Source organism: Arvicola amphibius, chromosome 2 (assembly GCF_903992535.2).
Source record: "Arvicola amphibius chromosome 2, mArvAmp1.2, whole genome shotgun sequence".
Classification (NCBI taxonomy): Eukaryota; Metazoa; Chordata; class Mammalia; order Rodentia; family Cricetidae; genus Arvicola; species Arvicola amphibius.
This window is the reverse complement of record NC_052048.2, coordinates 115,243,538-115,263,963: the sequence shown is the minus strand read 5'-3', so window position 1 is coordinate 115,263,963 and position 20,426 is coordinate 115,243,538. Positions and strand designations below refer to the sequence as shown.

The following is a 20,426-nucleotide window of genomic DNA, read 5'->3' as shown; positions in this document are numbered from 1 at the left end:
CATACACACCCGCTGCACCCCGCTGGCACTTCTCAAGCCCTCTTCTTTCTCCACACCTGGCCCTTGCTCCTCAGGAAGTGGCTTTCAGCTCTGGGTCAGGCTTGGTTCCTGTTCATCTCTCTCAACTCTCACACTTGACCCTCTCAAGGGCTGGCTTCCATACTACATACCCTCCCATGATGTCCAAAACTTAACCCTCCCTACCAGCTCCATGACTGGCAAGGTGATCAAGCCATGGATAATGGGGGCAGAGCCTAAGAGGAATTTAAAAACAATTCCACCAAAATCAAGGCTCAAAGGGAACCTAGGAAGGCCGAATAAAACCACCCTGCCATTTCCACAGCATCACCCATTCTGAGTGTAAACAAGGTACCAAACCACAGAGGTACAGATGCTAACCATCCACCCCACAATGCTGAAGTACCCACCTTATCAGCTAGAGTCCATGAGCTTCAGAGTTAACAGGATACACTGGATAAGAGAGACACACAGTGGAAGGTGTGAAGTGGTAGCTGTGTCTTAAGTGTATGAGCAGGATGGCCACAGCAGCAGGCTCAGCAGAAGGTGTGAAGTGGTAACATGTTCAGTACATGAATGGACTGGCCACAGCAGCAGGCTCAGCGGAAGGTGTGAAGTGGTAACATGTTCAGTACATGAATGGACTGGTCACAGCAGCAGGCTCAGCGGAAGGTGTGAAGTGGTAGCTGTGTTGAGTATATGCGTGGGCTGGCCACAGCAGCAGGCTCAGTGGAAGGTGTGAAGTGGTAGCTGTGTTGAGTATATGAGTGGGCTGGCCACAGCAGCAGGCTCTGGAAAATGATGGGGAATAACTTTCTGGTACTTTCCAGATGCTCCCGGGAGAATGCGGGCTGTGGAAACAGTGACTGAAATGGCAGTATATATAAGGGAAGTGCTCGCAACCCTTAGGAACGGGCAAGGCCTGAGGGAACAGGAGAATGCTAGGGAAATCTCAAAAGACTCTCTGGAGGAACAGGCACAGGCATGACCTTGAAGGACAAGAAACCAGGGTACCACTAAGACTTGGTAAGCCAGCCTGACAACTAGATCTCGGGAGGTTGAAAGAAGACATGGCTTTGGCTGTGGCCCCAGTCCGGTGCAGCCTATAGTTCTGATTTTACACTGAGCACTGACTGGAGAAAGCCCATGTGCTAAGGAAACGGATAAAATACCATACAGGTCGCTGCAGCGTCTCCCAGTCTTCTCCATCCCAGAGTTAGATGGTTTCTAGACTATGTGTGTCCTTAGGGTTCTTAGATGTGTCTATTGATTTCTGTTTAATCCCAAGTAATTTGGGACTGCTCCAGAGAGCTGTTTAGCATCTCCCACACAGGTTCAACCTAAGTTACTTCTCTGACTCTGCCCATCAGGCCAGATAAGTGTGTCTGGAATGAGGGGGTGCTGCTGAGGCTGGGTGGCCATTGTCAAAGACAGAATTCAAAGACAGTCATAGAACTGATTGAACTTTGACTTTGCCCATGGAGAGAGCATTCATTCACAAGGCTGTCCCAAGGACAGGCCCTAGGATCTATAGAATCTATTAAATGAGGCGTTCATTGGTGAGACTCAGGGAACCAGCAGGAAGGATGGGAACGGGTCTTTAGACGGAACATAATGGATCTTTCTGGGTAGAACAGGTGAGCTTCGGGAGATTTCTTTTCTGTTATTTCTTTCCCTGGTTTACGGGGCTCACGTAAGCTTGGTGTTGGTCACCACTTAAGGAATAGCAGCTTTCTGGTTCAAGTCAAGCATGGTGGCGCATGCCTTTAATCCCAGCACTCAAGAGACAGAAGCCGGAAGCTCTCTCTGTGAGTTCGAGGTCATCCTGGTCTACAGAGTGAATTCCATGCTAGTCAGGGGTATCTAGCTCAGGAGGGAATAAAAGATTCTGGTCTCTTTCCTACTTGGGCAGTCAGCATATTGCTCCTCCTCCCTCCAGCTGTATGTGACAACAGGACTGGGCTTGCTACACATCCCTCTCAGCATGGCCTTTTGAAGTTCATATCCTGCCCCCTAACCCAGAGTTCAGTGTCACACTGTGCTCTCTTCTTTTGAAAGTGGCCCTCAGTGCAACTCAGGAGCTTGAAACAAAGAGACCACCTTCTGTTTCCACCAGAGGTTAGATGCTGGCTGTGCCGAGGGCTGGCCTCCCTCCCACACACAGTCCTCTCTGGAGGTGCTGGGGTAGGCCTCCCTCTCAGGAGCACAACTCCACTCTGTGGTGGAGCAAGTGGGAAGTGAAGGTAAGGACACAAAGGTGCCATGAGAGCTTGTGTTACTGGGGGAGGCTCTTAATTGACCCTGCCGCTCCCTGTTTCCTGAACAGATCCTGCAGGAGTTGGAATACGGCCCCTCGGTGGACTGGTGGGCCCTGGGGGTGCTGATGTATGAGATGATGGCGGGGCAGCCCCCCTTTGAGGCCGACAACGAGGACGACTTGTTCGAATCCATCCTTCATGATGACGTACTGTACCCTGTCTGGCTCAGCAAGGAGGCCGTCAGCATCCTGAAAGCCGTGAGTCACTGTCCCTCACCTTTGGCTCTGCTGCCTGAGGGTGTTCTCCCCACCTCTTCCTCTCTCGCCCCCATCTGGGGCGTGTGTCTGTGTGTCTGTGTGTGTGTGTGTCTGTGTGCCTGTATATCTGTGTGTGTGTGTCTGTGTGTGTATGTGGTGTCTGTGTGTCTCTGTGTGTATCTATGTGTCTGTGTCTGTGTGTGTCTGTGTTTCTGTGTGTGTGTCCCTGTCTGTGTATGTGATGTGTGTGTGTCTGTGTGTGTATGTGTATATGTGTGTGTCTGTGTGTCTGTGTGTATATGTGTGTCTGTGTGTGTATGTGGTGTGTGTCTATATCTGTGTGTGTCTGTATGTGTCTCTGTGTGTGTGTCTGTGTATGTATGTCTGTGTATGTGTGTGTCTGTGTGTGTATGTGTCTGTGTATGTGTCTGTGTGTCTGTGTGTGTGTATGTGGTGTGTCTCTGTGTCTGTGTGTCTGTGTGTGTGTTTGTGTCTCTGTGTGTCTGTATGTGTGTGTATCTGTGTGTATCTGTGTGTGTCTGTATGTCTGTGTGTGTATATGTGTGTGTTTATGTGTGTGTATCTCTGTGTCTGTGTGTGCTCACCAATCAGTTTACCCAAGATCACAGTGCTGGACCAAGGCAGAGTCCTGGGACAGCCCAGGAGTCTCAGCTTCTAGTCCTAACTTCACTTCCCTTTCAGAACAGCCCAGAGTTCAGCAGTTGAACAGCCATACTCATAGAAGCAACCCCGTTCAAGGGCTCTGGACTCAGTCTTCCCTTTAGTCTATATATTTTATGAAGGATGCTGGCTCTCTGTATGACAGATAGGGAATTTGCAACAATTATCATAACTAATAGAAGTCATAACATTTTTGATGTACACGCATTTTGCAGGAGTCTGGAATCACACACCCTCCCCTGCCTCACTCATTTTGCTCCTCCACCTTCTGTGGCCCCCATGTTTGAAGACTGGCAGCTTAACTGAGCCCCTCTGTTAAAGCACTTTTTGTTATTTCTTGGTGGCCCATGCCACCCTCTTTTCTGTCCCCCTTGCTGCCTCTGCCTCTGCCTCTCCCTGGACAAGCGCCCTACTGTGTAGGAAGCTTGTTCTACCCCACCCTCAGGACTTTCAAAATGGAAACTCTTTCATTCATCCCCATAACACTTTTTGCCTTCCTGTAGACTGTGGAGGACTAGGACTGTCACTCAGCTGTAGAGTGCTGGCCTAGCAGGCATCGCCCAAGTTCTGTCCCAGCCATGCATGATTTAATCAAAGCAGCACAGGCTTGTCACACCTGCACTGGGGAAGTTGAGGGAGGAGAAGAGTTCCAGGCTATTCTTCAGCTGCATGGTGACTTAGAGGCCAACCTGGGCTACCTGAAACCTTGTCTCAAAAACAACGAACCCCATCAGTGTGATGGCTTAGCAGGCAAAAGCACTTGCTTTCCAAGTTCAGTCCACAGAAGCCATGTAAAGAGCCCCACATAGTGGGGTCACCTACACTCCTAACATTGCCACAGTGAGAGGAAGCTGCAAACAGCCAGAAGCTCACAGGCTACTCAGCCTAGCACAAACGAGAGATCCTGCTTCCTCAGGAAAGAAGAGACTCCTTCCTGGGAGTTGATCTCTGACCTTCACGTGCCCACGGCAGCGTTCATGGGCCTGCGCTCACCACCCCTGAAGTAAATTAGTTAATTTAAAAATCTACCCTTTTTAAGCAATTTATTTGTGGCAGGGTTTCTCTTGTGGCTTTGGAGCCTGTCCTGGCAGTCTGTACACTGAGATCCACCTGCCTTTGCCTCCCAAGTGCTGGGATAAAAGGCCTGCGCCACCATGCCTGGCTACAAAATTATACATTTGTAGTTTGTTTGCTGCCACGAGAATGGAAGCCCTCTCACAGGACAGGACAGGGATTTTATCAGTTTCTCTCACAGATCCTGGGAGCTGCAGACAATGGCTGGCAGGCATATCCTGGGCCCCACACACAGTTATTTGTTGCCACATGGAAAATGGCTGCTCCCTGTGTTGTTCTCTTTGCCCCAGTTGACAAGGTGAAATGCCTTCGGTATACAAGACAGTGATGTGGCAGGTGACTTGGAGTTTGCTTGAGAGCCACACCTGTCTGGAGTGTGTCCACTCCCTACCTCCAGCCAAGCACAGGCCTGCAGCGGTGAGAGCTTCCTTCACCGGACCAGCCTTTCTGAGAGGCAGCTAGAAGCCAGCCTGTTGGATCAGCACTCTCTGCTTTGAACTCCTTCCCTAAGAAGGATGTGCAGGTCAAAGCCGAGCTCATACGGGTCACCCTTGGGTACCACCCTTTGATCCATACCCTTGTTGTTTCCTTGCTAGGGTTTCTTACTGATCCCTGAGTAGAATAAAGTCCTGGGCCCTGCCCCATCTCTGGGCCCTCCCCAGCCTTGTGCTCTCACATAATGAGTCCTTTAAAATGCCAAAAGCGCAACATGGGATGCTACCAGGGCTTTGTTTTGTTCCCGTGTCCATCTGCCTGTCCCCTACACTCTGTACCTCGTGGATGACTCAGCTGTGGAGTCTTATACAACCTTTCAGAACTTCCTTAGGTGTATACCAAGAAGATACAGAGTCAGATTCTCACTCCTTTACCTTTCTTTGTTAAAACAGAACTCAGGAGGCCCTACATCTATCTCATTCTCAAAGAAGGGGCTCTCACTTCTTCTACCAGATGTTGTGTCTGCCTGTCTCTACACTTAGAAAAGCCCTTGGGCAGCTGTCTCATGGGTTCCCCCCACTAAGGAGCATCCAGGAGTGATGAGCCTTCTGCTCTAGTTCTGAGATCCCCACCTGGCACCAGGCAGCTAATCTCCAGCACTGGAGAGAGCAGGACTGTGCTTGGCAGACACCAGCTCAGCCCCCTGCTGAGGGTCCTCTGCCCACACAGCAGACAAGTGTGTGGCCTCACTCTCTTCTTCCCCACATCTCCCTTCTTCCCCCCTTCCTTTCTCTCTCTCCCTCCCTTCCTTCCTCCCTTTCTTTTTCTTTTTTTCTCTCCTTCCCTCCGTCCCTCCCTCCCTCCTTCTCTCCCTCCTTCCCTCCCTCCTTCCCTCTCTCCTTCCCTCCCACTCTTCAGATGGCCCAGTCAGCACCATGGTTTTCACATCCTCCCTGTAGACACATCCAGCAATGTTTGGAGATACTGGAGTTGACACAGTTGGCGGTGCTGGGTGTAAAGATATACTAAGGTATATCAGAGATGTTGCTGAACAGCCTACAGTTCACAGGCCAGCCCCACAGCAAAGGATGTCAGTAGCACTGAGTAGGAAAACTGTTGACACCTAGGGCTGGAGAGGTGGCCTGGTGGTTAAGAGCATGGACTTCTGTTACAGAGGACCCACGTTTGATTCCGGTCACCCATGCTGAGCAGTTGACACCCACCTGTAATTTTAGCTTCCCGAGACTGATGTCGTCTGAACTCTGCCCTCTATTCCCACCCAAATACTCCCACACATGTATACCTACACATAATTTTTAAATTGAAAAATGAATTTTGGGGAAAAGAAGGAAGTTGTTGACCTTCAGAGACTCAGGAGTTAGAGGTCATGTTGTGTTAACTGCTTAAGGTCTGAGAGGAGAGCTCTGGCCCAGAGTGTTATCCCAGGGCCTCACCCTGAGGCTTTTCTTTCCTCTGCTTGAAGAGGGGGGCAGGAAGGGCTATGGAAGGGAGGAGTCCTCTGTTTCTCTTTGGAACCCCCACCCCTTCCCTTAGGTTGTCACTCAATGTTTCTAGCCCCCGTTTTCTAAGACTCTGCCCTTAGAGATGTCTCTGAAGGATGTTGCCCGTGTGGAGGTGGTTCAGGATCTAGAGAAGGCCATTTGTAGTGTAAAGCAGAGAACAACCCACTCAACAGTAAGCAGCCATCTTAACACTGCTTGTCCTCAGCTCCCTTCCCCAAGACTGGGCCCTCAGCATCCTGTTCAACCTTTATAGTTTACCTACCGGGCACCCTGTAGGAGCTCATCAAGGGAGAGTGACCTTTAGACAAGCTCACAAGAAATGTGGTGCTCCAGCCAGCTGCAGAAGACTCTGCATCTTGGTTGCTTCTTAGAGAATATGCAAACACTGCATGGAGACACTGAAGAGTAGGCAGGACTCAAACTGAGACATCGCCATGTACCAAACAAGAGTGTGTAGATGAAGATCTAGTCCAGAGATCATGGGTCGTCTACAAATTTGAGGCTTCTAAGCACTGATCCCCATCTTCTCTGTGGCTTCCTGTCTGAGAGAGTCAAGCTCATGCCCATGTTGTTTGGGTTCGACAACACCAGGGGCACATGGTGGGACCCTGACCTCTAACCCTAACCCTTTCCTGCTTAAGAAGCTCTTACTTGCTGGTGAGCCTTCAATTCCACCACAGTCTGTCCTCTCGGGTTCTTTTCCCATTGACCTTTGCCCTATAAAACATTGCCCTTGATCTCCAACACATGCAGGGACAACACATCACACACGCAAATACACACACACAGACACCACACGCATGCACACACACGCAAATACACATGGCACACACATACAGACACGCACATACACACACATACACACACACATGCACATACACGCACACACATGCATATACACATCACACATGCACACACATCACACACGCACATACACACCCTTTGTTTTTGGTGCCTATCAAAAATATTTTTCTTTTCTTTTTTTTTTGGTGTACACTGGTTTTCAGCTATTTGGCTAAGTTATGTTTATTCCCAGGACTGACTACTTTAGTAGACATGAGCTCATCATGTAGAACATGGAAGTTTGTCACTGTGACTTACTTATGAGCACTAAAAGTCATAACTTTTCTCTTTAACTCACATGGACATTTTTTAAAATTACTTGTGTGTCTGTGCACCTGTGCGCCATGCCATATACATGGAGGTCAGAGAACAATTAGCAGGCTTTGCTTCTCTCTCCCTGCATCACGTGTGACCCAGTGATCCAGCACAGATTGTCAGGTTTGGTAAAAGCAAGTGCCTTTATCCACCAGTCCATCTTGCTGGACCCTACATTGGCATTCTTGTGTGGCAATTGAAAATTCAAACTAACTAAAGAAACAAGAGAGTGTTGGGAAAGGAAATAGATGGGAGGTACGTTTATCGTTTGCGTATATTCGCATACATTTACATGCCTGTTATCTTTCCTTACCTCCTTGCTGTGTATCAGATCTCAGTCTCTGCTGAAAAGACTTATGCGTCGGATGCAATGAGAGAATGGGAGTTAGGTCCTCATAGCAACTTGGCACCTTGCCAGCTGTGCATCTTTAGCCCAGTTTACCAACCTCTCTGTGCCTTAAGTTCCTCCCTTATAAAGTTGAATCGTACCTCATGCAGAGATGAGTGCCTATCTGTCCGGGGTTTAGAATACTATCTGGCACATGCTACATCTTATTCACGGGCAGAACACAGTGGGAGTGACGCCCCTAGTGTGTCCGTGCCGAGGTGAGGAGCAATGTGGAAGATATTCCCTCATGACCCAGGCCTGGGAGTCTCCGTCAGTAATTGTCTCATGCTTTCCTCTCGCAGTTCATGACCAAGAACCCTCACAAGCGCCTGGGCTGTGTGGCCGCACAGAGTGGGGAAGACGCCATCAAACAGCACCCATTCTTCAAGGAGATCGACTGGGTGCTGCTGGAGCAGAAGAAGATCAAGCCCCCCTTCAAGCCGAGAATTGTAAGTGGGTCCCCGCCCTCGCCCTCCACGGTCAGCGGGCACTTTTGTACCTGGGGTGTGGCTGCAAGCCCAGCAGGGGTCTCCCCTAGGAGAGTCTGAGGCCTTAGACGCTGACTGTCAAGGACACCTGCCACTTGGTGCTTGGTGCTCTTATCGCTGTGTTTGTTTATTCTGGCAGCCATGGTGATCCTAGTTCTCCACGTGACACAGAGGTGATGATGTTTCTTGAGAGAGAAATGGGGTTTTGGCTTTGAAAGCAGCCATGCAGAGGAAAGCGTGACCTAAGTGTTTGTCATGGTCCTTGTATGACAGAGAGTGAAGTGAGATTCAGTGGCCATTGCAAGAAAGACTGACCCCAAGTCCTGCGGGGAGGACAGCCTGTATTCTGGGTCCATCGTAGTCCTGTCTCTCGTGTGTTCCTGCCCTCTGCCTGCTCCGGGCAGAGCATGGGCTGATCTCCATGTGCAGTGCCAGGCACAGGTGAGGGCTGGAGATCAAAGGAACGAGACACTCAGAAAGCTGGACAGAGTACTACAGTCAAGGCTTGGCTGGGGAACCAAGGCCATGGCCTGCAGCCTGACCTACTATGGCAGTGTTCAAAGAGCAGGCAATGTAATTCTGAGAGAGAGGTATCTCAATTCTGGTATTTTATAAGGTAGTGAGTCCTTCAGGCTGAGAATCTGGGCAGCCAGCTTCAGGCACCTGGGAACTGAAGGGAAGAGTCTCTTAGACAGAATTCCAGACCTGTGAGGGTGGCAGAAGGCCTGAGATCATCAACCAGCCATGGGTTACCATGTTCTGTCAGGGGAGACCTTCGTCACCCACCTGCAAGGATAGAAAACTGTCCCTTGGGCCCCCAGAGAGGAATTAATCTTAGAATATCCTGGAAGGTGATTGCTAGGTGATGAATATGCTCCAGACCATAGACAAAGCCAAAAGTGACAGGTTGATGTGACGTAGGCTTGCTAGCATTCCTCCTTTGCTTTCACTTTGGTCTGTGTGCTTCTTAAGAGACACACAGCTTGCAACAGGCCAGGCTTGAGGTCCATTTCTCTCTGCAAACCTCCCCTCCACTTAAGCCCATCTTACCACAGCTTGCCCCTCCACCCTCACCCCACCCCATGCCAACTTCATACAGTGGATTTTGTACCTAGGGAAGGTTTGAGGTTCTGGCTGTTTGGGCTGACAGAGCTCACTGCGTGTGCCAGCCTATCTGATGGCTCGGCCTGGGGCCACTCAAGTAGTCTCAAAGGGGAAGAGCAACTGGATACCTGACAGAATATATGAAGCAGATAGCTAGAGGTTGAGAAGAAGCTGAAGGATCAAACCTGAGGGGTGAATTATAATTTCCATGTACTCTGACTTAATCCCTAGAGAAATGAGAAGCAGAATTATAACCATGCAGACCCAACTAACAAGAACCCAGACAAGAGCAAGGGCCAGTCAGATGTCATTGCCATCCGTAGAACGGCTTAAACTTATGTTGAGAGTCTATGTCAGCAAGGCACTTTCAGCCAGACACAGGGAGGACCAACCAGAGCCAGAAAGGCTGGATGAGGAATAGGCATGGCCTCTCAAGAGAGTGTATGGTGAAGAGGCCCAAGGAAGCCCCCCTATGGCTAGGAAGGGGAGCAAAGGCCAGGAAGTTAGTGCTGCAGAGAAACTCCTAGAAGGAAAGAAATGAGAGCGAGCTTGAGCCTTGGTTTACAAAGGATGTTTTAATGAATGGAGTCACTGGGACTAGGCTCTCCCTGGGGTCTGACAGATGACGGGGTAAAAAGAAGGGACCACGGCCTTCCCTAGGAATTTCTACTTAGATCCAAGGCAGGCTCTGGAATTTGAGCAATGGTGAGAAACTCGGGTTCCTAAGGCAGCTCTTAAAGCCCCATCAATCCAGGACATCCTCACTGAGTTTCCGATCTTTAGGCTGGATGTGGTCTCTTAGTACTCTTGTCCTTGCTCAGCTCCCATGGGTCCTATCACAAGACATTTGGAGAGGAACCCTACCTTGGTCAGTGGCTACCTCACCTACAGAGTAAGCGCAGAGTGACAGGGGCCCATGAAGAATGGTGGGAGCTCACTGTGGGTCTGGGATCTGGGACAGAACCCAGCCACTGAAGAAACAGGGAAAGAGTGGGGAGCAAATGGGGGTAGGCTACCACGTATCCCCCTCCACCCATGAGTAGGTTTCACCAGGGCTCCGGCAGGTGGATACCCCTTCAGATTATCCCTAGGCAGGTGTGAAGATGTTCCCATTGGCAAGGAGTCTTCAGAAACCAAACGAGGAAGTACTTCTCTGGGTCTGGGATCAGGTGGGGTTCCATACTGCCCTGGACCCCAGTCCACAGGAGACAAGGACTGCCCTTACTTTAGCCTCTGGGAAGCCTGCCCCTGGGAGTAGAAACAGGTCCCTGCTCTGTTCCTTTGTTGGGGACCCACATGAGCTTCTGGTGACTTTCTTTCCCTGTGAGAGTATGACCGAAAGAAAGGCCTGGGCCACGTAGGTCCAACATCCATCTTACTTTCCTAAAACTGTCTCCACTGTTTCCATGGAAACTGCCTTGTGTATACATCCCCACTGTGCCCCAGACTACCCTGCTGGGGTGGCCAAGGTTCAGTGTGCTGGTTTCTTTTAGCTGAGATGAGGAAATTAGGGCATCAGGGATGAAGAAAGTGGGGAGGAAATAATCAGATCATGTGAGAGGTGTTTCTGGCCATACTTTGGCTGAGTCCTTTGGCGTGGTCAGAGCTGCCAGTCTCAGGTCTTCAGAGACTTCATCGAGGTATTTAAATATTTGATCGCATTTCTGTCCTTGGGATCTGAGGTCTCTCTCATAAATATGAAATCTGTGAGTGAAAAGAAAGGAGGAGGAGGGAGAGAGAAAAAGAAAAAGAGAAAGCAATTATCAGGAAGGTGTCCTGACCCTGTTCCCAAGCTAAAGCTCATCCCTGCAACATGGAAGAGTCACTCTGGGCTACCTGTGGGTGCAAGTCTAACAGCAGAAGATGCTGCATTAAATCAAAACCATTCCATGTATATCACCGGGGAGAACCTCGCAGGCCCAGCGTGGAAACTCAGTGGGTTTTTATGAGCCACCATCCTCATGTAGCCAACGAGCATAGGGATGTCTGCCTAGCCCAGGCAGTAGCAGGGAGGCAGGCCAGCTCTGTGCTCCATTAGCCACCTCAGCCTTAGGCAAATGCAGTCATGCACAAGTCACTGGGGAGGGAGATCCTGCAGCACACTGCCACAGAGCCCTGCTGCTCGCGGGTCAGAGGTTCCTTGCGAGACTGGCTTTCTTTGACCTCGGGTATCTTATTTATGGAGGACATGTCATTTGCCTTCCTGGAAGAGCTCAAGGAAGGAAAGATAGTTCGACACAGAGAAAAAGCAGTAAGGACATGGGACTATACGCCAGGACACTGTGAAGTGTTTGGATCCTGTCTTACAGACAGATGGCACATGAAGGGATAGATACTGTGTGAAGAAAAAGATAAGCTCTCTGAGAAGACAGCACCAGCCTTGGAGGCATTTCCAGCACAAAGAGAAATTGGGCACAAGCTTAAACCAGTAAATATGGCAGGTTCAGAAAAGACACCCCCACCCCCCTACCCCAGCACACCCATTAACACAGACACCTGTAGGGAAGTGCGCTCAAGTGCTGGAGGGCACAAGAAAGCCTTCTCCTTGGAACTAACTCCACTTATTCTCCAGCTCTGCCCTGTTGGCCTTCTACCAGAATGCCACCATTCCCCAGAAACCTACTCGGCAGCCACTACCTCAGTTCCCTTACTGGCCACCAGAGCTGAGTCACCTGGCAGGTGACCTGCCTGGTGGATTCAGAAAGGAATTGGTTTTGTTGGGCCCAGGAGTGGTCCTAGCATCCAGTCTAGCATTTGAGAATAGGCACGATGTAGTGTCTTGTGTCTCTAGAACTCTTAAGTCTCTACTAACCCATCACACCAGGCAAACCTGTTTCTGCCATGGCGGGTTCACCTGGAGACCGGGGCCCGCTCACACCCACAGGGACTGAGGCAACATCAGAGCAGCTTCCGACCTGACTCCCATCCCATCCCCTCCACAGGAAGCCTCCCGCCTCTGAAGGTATCACCAAAGAGATTGTTCAGATTGGAGGCTGGAATTTGGCCTCTGGTCAGTTTCTATCGCATACCTCCCCTGGCTGCTGTCCCTGCAGGCTCTCTGCCTTCCTGACGTGTTTGCTAAGCTGAGAATCCTGTGCCTCTGGCGTCTCAGCCTCCCTGTGTAACCCTTGCTCTGGTTCCCCAGAGGTTAGGAGTGCAGGCTGTCACCCCTTTGTGTCAGCCCCCACTCAGTGGCTTCTGCTTCAGCATGGAAAGTCTCTTCTCGTGTGTCTTCTCGACTGCTATATCCTTCCCCTTCATGTTCCCTGTGTGTTCCTCCTGTCCCAGCTCTGTACACCCATACACTGATTTTACATAAAGGATATGCCATCAACACCAAACCAAAAAACTCTATGGACATGAAGTCAAATCAACAAAAACCAGCAAAGCCCCTTAGACTAGAGATGATAGCCAAGTGTGAACACTGTCTCACTAGAGCCTTCCCTTTAAGTGTGAACTAGACTAGAGGTGAGAGCCAAGTGTGAACACTGTCTCACTGGAGCCCTCCCTCCAAGGGTGAACTAGACTAGAGGTGACAGCCAAGTGTGAACACTCTCATTGGAGCCTTCCCTCCAAGTGTGAACTAGACTAGAGATGACAGCCAAGTGTGAACACTCTCATTGGAGCCTTCCCTCCAAGTGTGAACTAGACTAGAGATGACAGCCAGGTGTGAACACTGTCTCACTGGAGCCTTCCTTCCAAGATGGTGATAGTGTCTGATCACTAATAAGTCTCCCTCATCTAATTTTTGTGCTCCCAGTAGGCTTATCTTTTGGGGGGAATTGAGGGGAGAAGGGATGTATTTGGTATGGCTGACACTGCAGATTATGGGGCTAGTCAGCTCACTTCTGGTTCCCATTTGGTGCGCCCCAAAGCACTAGACTCCGATCACAGGCTCCGGGGCTTTCACCACTGGAATGGGAGCAAGCCAGTTACGAGGGAGAGAGCTGCCTCCCTCAGAGCCCTAGCTGTCCTCCATGAATGCCAAAGGCAACAAGGGAAATACTGGCCGAGTAAACTTTCTTTGTGTACATGTTCTCTCTTTTCAAGTTTGCTTCAGTGTGAATTTCCCTCTGTAAGGTAAGGCTTCCAGAGTGGGGAGTCTCTCCAGGTAGGTGAGCCCACAGGTCCCATAACATAGAGGCCCTTCTCAACCTCATGATCCGTCTCCATTCAGCCATCCATGCTGCATGGCGGGACCCCGATGGAAGCCCCCCCTGCATGCTTCTGCATGGGCTGTGCTGAGAGAAAACCTGGGAAGTGGGCTCGAGAACTCACATCCTCACCTAGCAGCCCCAGGAGGAGCCCTGCTGGGCAGGCATCCCCTCCCCCTAAAGCTGCTCCACTTGCCCAGGGACCCGACTAGCATGGAGGGTAATGCAGAGGCCAATGAGACACCATCATCATCTTCCATCCTGGTGTATCAGGACCAGGGCTTTGCAGGGTCCTTCACCAAAGACACCTCCAAGACAACGTCCATGTCAGAGTGAGATCCCTTCCCCCCAAGAGGCTATTCACTCTCACAAAGAGCCATGGGGGTTCTGGTCCAGGTCTAGAGGCCACAGGGGAAGTCCACACCCCTGTTTTTGTTGGTTGGTTAGGTGATGTCATGCTCCAGAGGACAGGGTACTGGCTTTGATCACAGAGGGACCGGGGTTGACTATGATTGCTGCCACAGGATAACCTGGAGATCGTGAGAAATCACTTCACCTTGATCCTCAGACCGTCTGATCTGTAAAACGGAGTGAGACTAGTTCTCTCGTAGCGTTGAACACAGGACCAGTAGCCAGCCTAAGATGCTTTGTGTGTTCCTAGCTTCTTAGGAAAGTTTAGTTCCACTCTCTCCCTTCATACTGTTTTTCCTTAGTCTGAAGGCTCTCTTCCTTTCTCACCAAGGCTCCAGGAACCAAGAGTTAAGTATTATGGGAAATCATATGGTATTTGGGCTTGGGAATCGGACAAAACTGTGGCCTTCCACTTTGGCCTGTGGGATCTTAGAATGATGAGCGCTGTGTCCGGTACCCAGCAAACAGGATAGTGAGGAAGACGAGGAGCCTAAGGCTGAGGGAAGCTGGTCTGCATAGCACTCCTGTCACACAGAGGTCAAGAGAGTTCAGATACGGGGCAGCAACACCTCTCAGGGCGGTAGCTATAAGGAGGTAAAATAGCATCTGAAGACTGGGAAGGAATGCCACTCAGGAGTCCCTGCAGAGCCTAGTGGCCTTAATTCTGAGGCAGTCATTGGTACAGCAAAGGGTGACTCGCCAGATGGGAGATTCTCAAGTTTTATCTCTTGTGATGGTGCCAAAGGTTGCTTCATGGCACAATCACTTTGTTTTTGGAATAGAGAGCTATGTAGCCCAGACTGGCCTGCAAGTAGCTGTGTCTTCAAGCTCCTAATCCCTTCCCTTCACCTCTCATGCTTCACCACATCTGGACCAAGTTGCCTTTCTTTGCTCTGTGACTTGCTCACCACATGTATTCGCTCTGCCTTCATTCTCAGTAGTGTTTTGGCTGAATGCAGCTGTGTGGTTTCCAGTGTCCTGGCTTTGGCATGGTAGCTGTCATCAATGAACACCATTCCAGGGCACAGACATCTGGATGCCCCTTAACCAAGCCGTTATGGGGTGAAACCCAGACTTGGCCATTTTTGCCAGCTGAGAAGTCTAATTCCTGTGGGTGGTGGTGGAAGACAAAGCAGTACTTCACACCAATCCTCCTAAACATCCCAGGAAAGGATTCAGAGCCCATCTAGTGAGTTCTGGACTTGATTGGGCCTTTCCCTAGGCTCATGAATTTTCTTTATGCCTTTATGGCTGTTGGGTTGGGTTGTACCGTCATGAGTTCATCAGCATAGTATTTATTGAACTTAATCTCCTCCTTACCCCCTCAATACTCGAACATATTCACACAACCCACACCAACCCGTTGAAAGCATGGGAGGCTCTGTGCAGCTAAATGTGATGGAAAGGGAGAGAGGCAGAAGAAAGTAGAGCCAGCTGGCCAGAGAAGCCAAATCTGGGCAGAGAAAGATAAAGATGGTCAAAGAGAGAGGCATCTGTGGAAAGGTGGCTTTATTTCACTTCTAACCAACAGGATTCATAATAGAGCCTGTCCTTAGACCTTTCCCCGCAGTCGTGGAGGAGAACCTTGACAACAGCAAGACAGACATCTTCCTACCAACACTCTACGTGCAGTGCCTGGACACAGTTAGAGTGCAGGAAGAAACTGACTGGAATATGTAGGTGGTGATAGTGAGGAAAAGATCCAGAACTCTGCTGACACAGCTGAGGAGGGGAATGGTAAGCCTGGCCTTTCAAAGGGCGAGAAAGCCAGGGTCAAAAGAGGAGCCCACCAGACAGGCTCCTCTACGATCCCAAGAGTCCTACCCTCCGTCTTACACATGGGACCACCTTGCTGAAGGAGCAGTGTGCTCCTGCCTTTGTCTCGCAGAGAGCTTGGAAGGATAAGCCAGCAGCCAGAAGAGCAGTGACAGAGCTCTGAGGCTGGCTCGGGTGTGACAAAGGAAAATAAGAAACAGCCTCAGTACTTCTGAAGAAGGAGCTCAGTCCTGCAGCCCTTAAGGCTGCCAGCCCACCTTTACTCTCTGCAGACTACAGTATACAGGCACACTGGGCATGCTCATGGGGTCCTCTGCCTGTACCAGCCTCAAAGTCCATGCCTTGAATCTGCAGAGAATTGTCAGTCATGACAGAAAGAAGCGCCCCCTCCCCAGTCTACTTTTGTTTATGGGGTATGGATGCCCTGTTTACTCCTATTGTTTGTGTCAACAGTGGAAGGAACAAGTGGTAGACTTGGACGTGTATAGCACAATTAATAAAAACCCAGAGACACATAGCATGGGACTCATAATCCCAGAGTTATGGGTTTGTGCCCCATGTTGGGTGCCAGATGTAACCTAAAAGTAATATTCAGCTCGGTGTGATAGCACACTCCCTTAATCCAGTACTCAGGGAGGCAGAGGCAGGTGTATCTCTGTGAGTTCAAGGGTAGCCTGATCTACAAAGTGAGCTCCAGATCAGCCAGGGCTACACAGAGAAACCCTGTCTCAGGGAGAAAAAAAGAGTAATATTGAAGTATGACTGTAGAATTCTGGAATTTGACAGGTTTGCTGTCTATGATGACATCACATCAAAGTGAAGGGGCCTGACTCAGGCACGCCAGCCATCTTCTAGCCATGTTTTTCTGAATTCTTATTCCCAAGACATACTCCACCTTGAAGGGTTTCCATGGAGCCCAGCGTGTCGTGTAGACATGTGAGTCCAGATAAGTCTGGGTCGCTAAGGCTGGACCAGTGAAGTATGAAACCTTCTGCCTTTAATAGAGACAAGCCCTAGAGAGTACACTTGTCAACCGGGATGACTTGCAGAGTGAACTTCGTCTTTCTTAGAGATTGAAGCTGGCCTCCCTCCTTCTCCTATAGCAACCGTCTCCCTTTGAAGTCTTTCCAGAGAAGTGTGACAGACTTGGTCCCAAATAATCCAGAATAGAGCCACCCCAAAATATGGAGTCCCAGAATTGCACACTCATCCTGTATCACAGGCAGTGGGCTAAGGAGAAGACACTAGGCACCTGGGGACCGGTCCCTGAAGTCTGCACAACCCTGAACGAGTTACTAGGGCACTCTGTTCCCCTCAGATAAAGTAAAGGGTTTAAGTAGTCCCCAAGATTCCTTGCAGATCTCATGTCACCATGCTTCATAAGGGAAGGAATCTGGGGGGGGGGTTCTAAAATTTTGGACAGTAAAATGTACAATGGACTATACCATTGTGATGAATTCTAAAAGTATCTGTACCTGTCTTTCTGCCCACACAGTGAGTGCAAGGAACACCTCCATCCTCTCCAGAAGGGCCTGGTTCCTTAGCTCTGAACAGCTTTGATTTACTTTTTCTAAAGGAGAATCTAGTCTTTTCTTTTTGAGTATGTGTTCATGTGCAACAGCATCTCTCTCTCTCTCTCTCTCTCTCTCTCTCTCTCTCTCTCTCTCTCTCTCTCTGTGTGTGTGTGTGTGTGTGTGTGTGTGTGTGTGTGAACGGAAATGACATCCAGTATTAACTCAGGCATTGTCCACCTTGTTTTTTGATACAAAGATTCTTCATTGATATAGTACTCCCATATTAAACTAGGCCAGTTGGCCAATGAGGTAGTGCCATCCACATGCCTCTGCCTTCCCAGTGCTTGGATTACTGGTGTGCGCATACCCAGCTTATTTTTTGTGTGGGTTCCAGGAAGCGAACTCAGGTCCTCATGCTTGCATAGCGAGCATTTGACCAACTGAGCTGTCCCCATCTTCTCAGCACTTAAGCTTCCTCTTGGAGCTGCTATTTCAGTTTTTTTTTTCAAGTTTTACGTAAATGGAACCTCACACTGTGTGTCTGTTTTTTCTTTGTTTGTTGTGTTGCATTCCACTCAGCATCATGCCTTTAAGGGTAGGGCGCATATTTTTAAGTTTTTATTATAGAAAATTCCAATCAGTCCCTAACATAGAGACAAGGGTCCAGTGCATGACCTTAGACCCACAAGCCAAGGTCAACAATTACTTCTCCTGAGGAACTTTCACTGCTTTCTTTGCTCATGGTGCATCCCCTGCGCTTAGGATGTCTCCTGATATAGTACAGGTATTTGGTCTGTTTGGGGATGAGCAGATGTTACACTCTGTAACTCTTAGAGATCTCTACAACCCTTGTCCAGATAGTATTTTTCTCCCGAACTTATCTCTGAAGTCTCGTCTCACCTTTTATGGCTGTGCCAGTCTATGCCTGGAAGTGCAAAGTAATTAGAACCTATATTAGGAAACCTAAAGTTGCTGTTGAATAGAGAGAGAAAGCAGGTGATCTCACCTTGACGTGAGAGGCACATATTTGAATGTTTACAGTTACTGTTTAGAAGCCAGCAGGCAGCATAATAATAAATCCTAAGCCAAGAGAACTGATCTCTATCCAGCACATTTTCATAAAGAAGGCGGGCGGAATGGGAGAGGCTGGTGAGTAGAGAACGCTGGCCTTGGCCAGGGCCAGGCTGCAATGGTTCCCTCTTGAAGACTCCAACTCTTAGCAGTGACATTACATCGAAACACCCACAGTCAGTGGTGATTGCCAGTTAACTCAGGTTTGCCGTGGTCTGCTGCCGGCTTCCAGCTGGAGACTCGGTCTTCTGATGCATTACCAACCACAGATGTTACTGCTGCATGCCCAGCCGTGTGCAGCCTATGCACTGAAGGGCCCTGCTCTGTGACTTTGGGCCCAAGAAGCAGCAACAGACAGGGTGTTATCTCTACAGCTGTTCATCCGTGTTTTCCATACCATGCTAAGCCTCTGGGCACCCCCAGGACCTTCTTGCCGAACCTCAAGACCCACCTAGTCATAGGCTGTCAAATCAGTTCAGTGGAAAAACAGGTTAGGATGGGGCAGAAAAGAGTAGAATAGACAGAGCATTGGAACAGAATACAGAACACATCACAGAGAGTACATGTGAACTATGGTTTGCTGAATCTTGAAGTGATAGCGTGAAGTGATATGTACTGGGGCATATATAAAAAGTTCCAAATTCCTAAGGACTATAAATTAGATGCATGCTGCCCCCATAAGGTGTAAGAAATGACCCTGGAATCTTTTATTTTAGTCTGTGTGTGTGTGTGTGTGCGCGCGCACACGCATGTGCGTGTGCGTGTGCGTCAGTGAGTATGTATTTAAACCACATGCGTACAAGAGCTCACCGAGGTCAGGATCAGATGTCATAGAACTGGAGTTTCAGGTAATTCTAAGCTGTCATGTGGGTGCTAGGAACCCAACCCCTTTTCCTCTGCGAGAACACTAAGTTCTTTCAATCACTGAACTTTCTCTCCAGCTCCAAGACCAAAATCCTCCTAGTCATGGGGGCTGAACGAACTAGGCAATGTGAGGTGAATCTGTTTTCTTTTGGCGCAGCCCCACAGCTGGCAGAAGTCCTGTAACTGGTAAGCTCTGGCGAGGCAGTTCTTCTAGCCAGGTGCATAGATCACCACATCTATGCCTCCTGGCAGGTAGGTCCTACTAGGAGGCAGGATGGCTCATGCCAGGGAACCCAGCCCCAGGCAGAACAAACTGAACACCAGCCCTGACTCACTGCTTGCTGAAGGCTGAAGGCGCTTGGGCAAGTCGCTTAATGCCTGTAGGTCTGGCTTTCATCCTCATAGTAGAATACGGCAACACCCACCTCCCCTTTTGTGTGTCGGGGCACCTAAGGCACTCGTGCAGGGTCCACATCTAGCCAAGTCTGTCGCTCTGAGCTTTATTACTTTTTCCCAGACACCATAGCAGGGAAACACCAGGCTGATACCCAACCACATGGAATGCTGGGCTATGAAAGACATCCATTAGCTGAGCCATCAGTCAGCCTCAACTTCCAAGAAAGAGGAGTTCCAGGCAGGGAGGAAGGGTGGCTGAGGTGTGAGAGAGGACCAGTCAGTGGCTTTGGGGACAATCTTCCAAGAAAGGGCATTCCTTTACCACACGGCACCAAAAAGGCCCCTGTCCTTAGCATCAGGTCTCAGGGCTGGTATGCAGCACTGTAAATGGAGATTAACTCGCCCTCGGTTCTGCTCTTGTAGGGCGGTTTGGGCCTGGTGCTCCCTTCTAGGTTCTCCAGAGTTCATTCAAGCAAAGGGAAGTTTGTTCATGTGTGCTGAAGTCGGGCAGTGCAGACTCAATCGGCTCCACAGGACTCTCAGCTAGAATTTAGGCTTTATATTTCTGTTGCCAGGTTTTGTAGTCAAATGGTCCTAGCCGGAGTGTTCTTGTGGATGCTGGGCAGGCCTAGGTAGGTAGTTGTGAGCACTGCCCACAAAGCCTCTTTTCCAAGAGCAGGGGAAAGGGGGTGAAGATGTTCCTGGAGTTAATGGTCTCAGGCAGCAATCGACTCCATGTGCTCTTTATCTAGGAGGGGCACCCCCCTTTATTACAGCCTCCCCCATGGACGTGATATTGTCTTTGAAGCCTGAGGGGTTCCTTGTGTCCTGGGATACTTCTGCCTGTATGTGTCAC

The 20,426-nt window shown here is 49.7% G+C and overlaps 1 protein-coding gene across 1 annotated transcript in view; it reads left to right on the top strand.

The window, feature by feature from the left end:
* Prkce (protein kinase C epsilon) overlaps positions 1–20,426 on the top strand; it is a 523,658-nt gene that overhangs the window by 487,611 nt on the left and 15,621 nt on the right. The window contains 2 exon segments of the mRNA XM_038319964.2: positions 2,345–2,533; positions 8,095–8,241. Coding sequence (XP_038175892.1) covers positions 2,345–2,533; positions 8,095–8,241 — 336 coding nt within the window.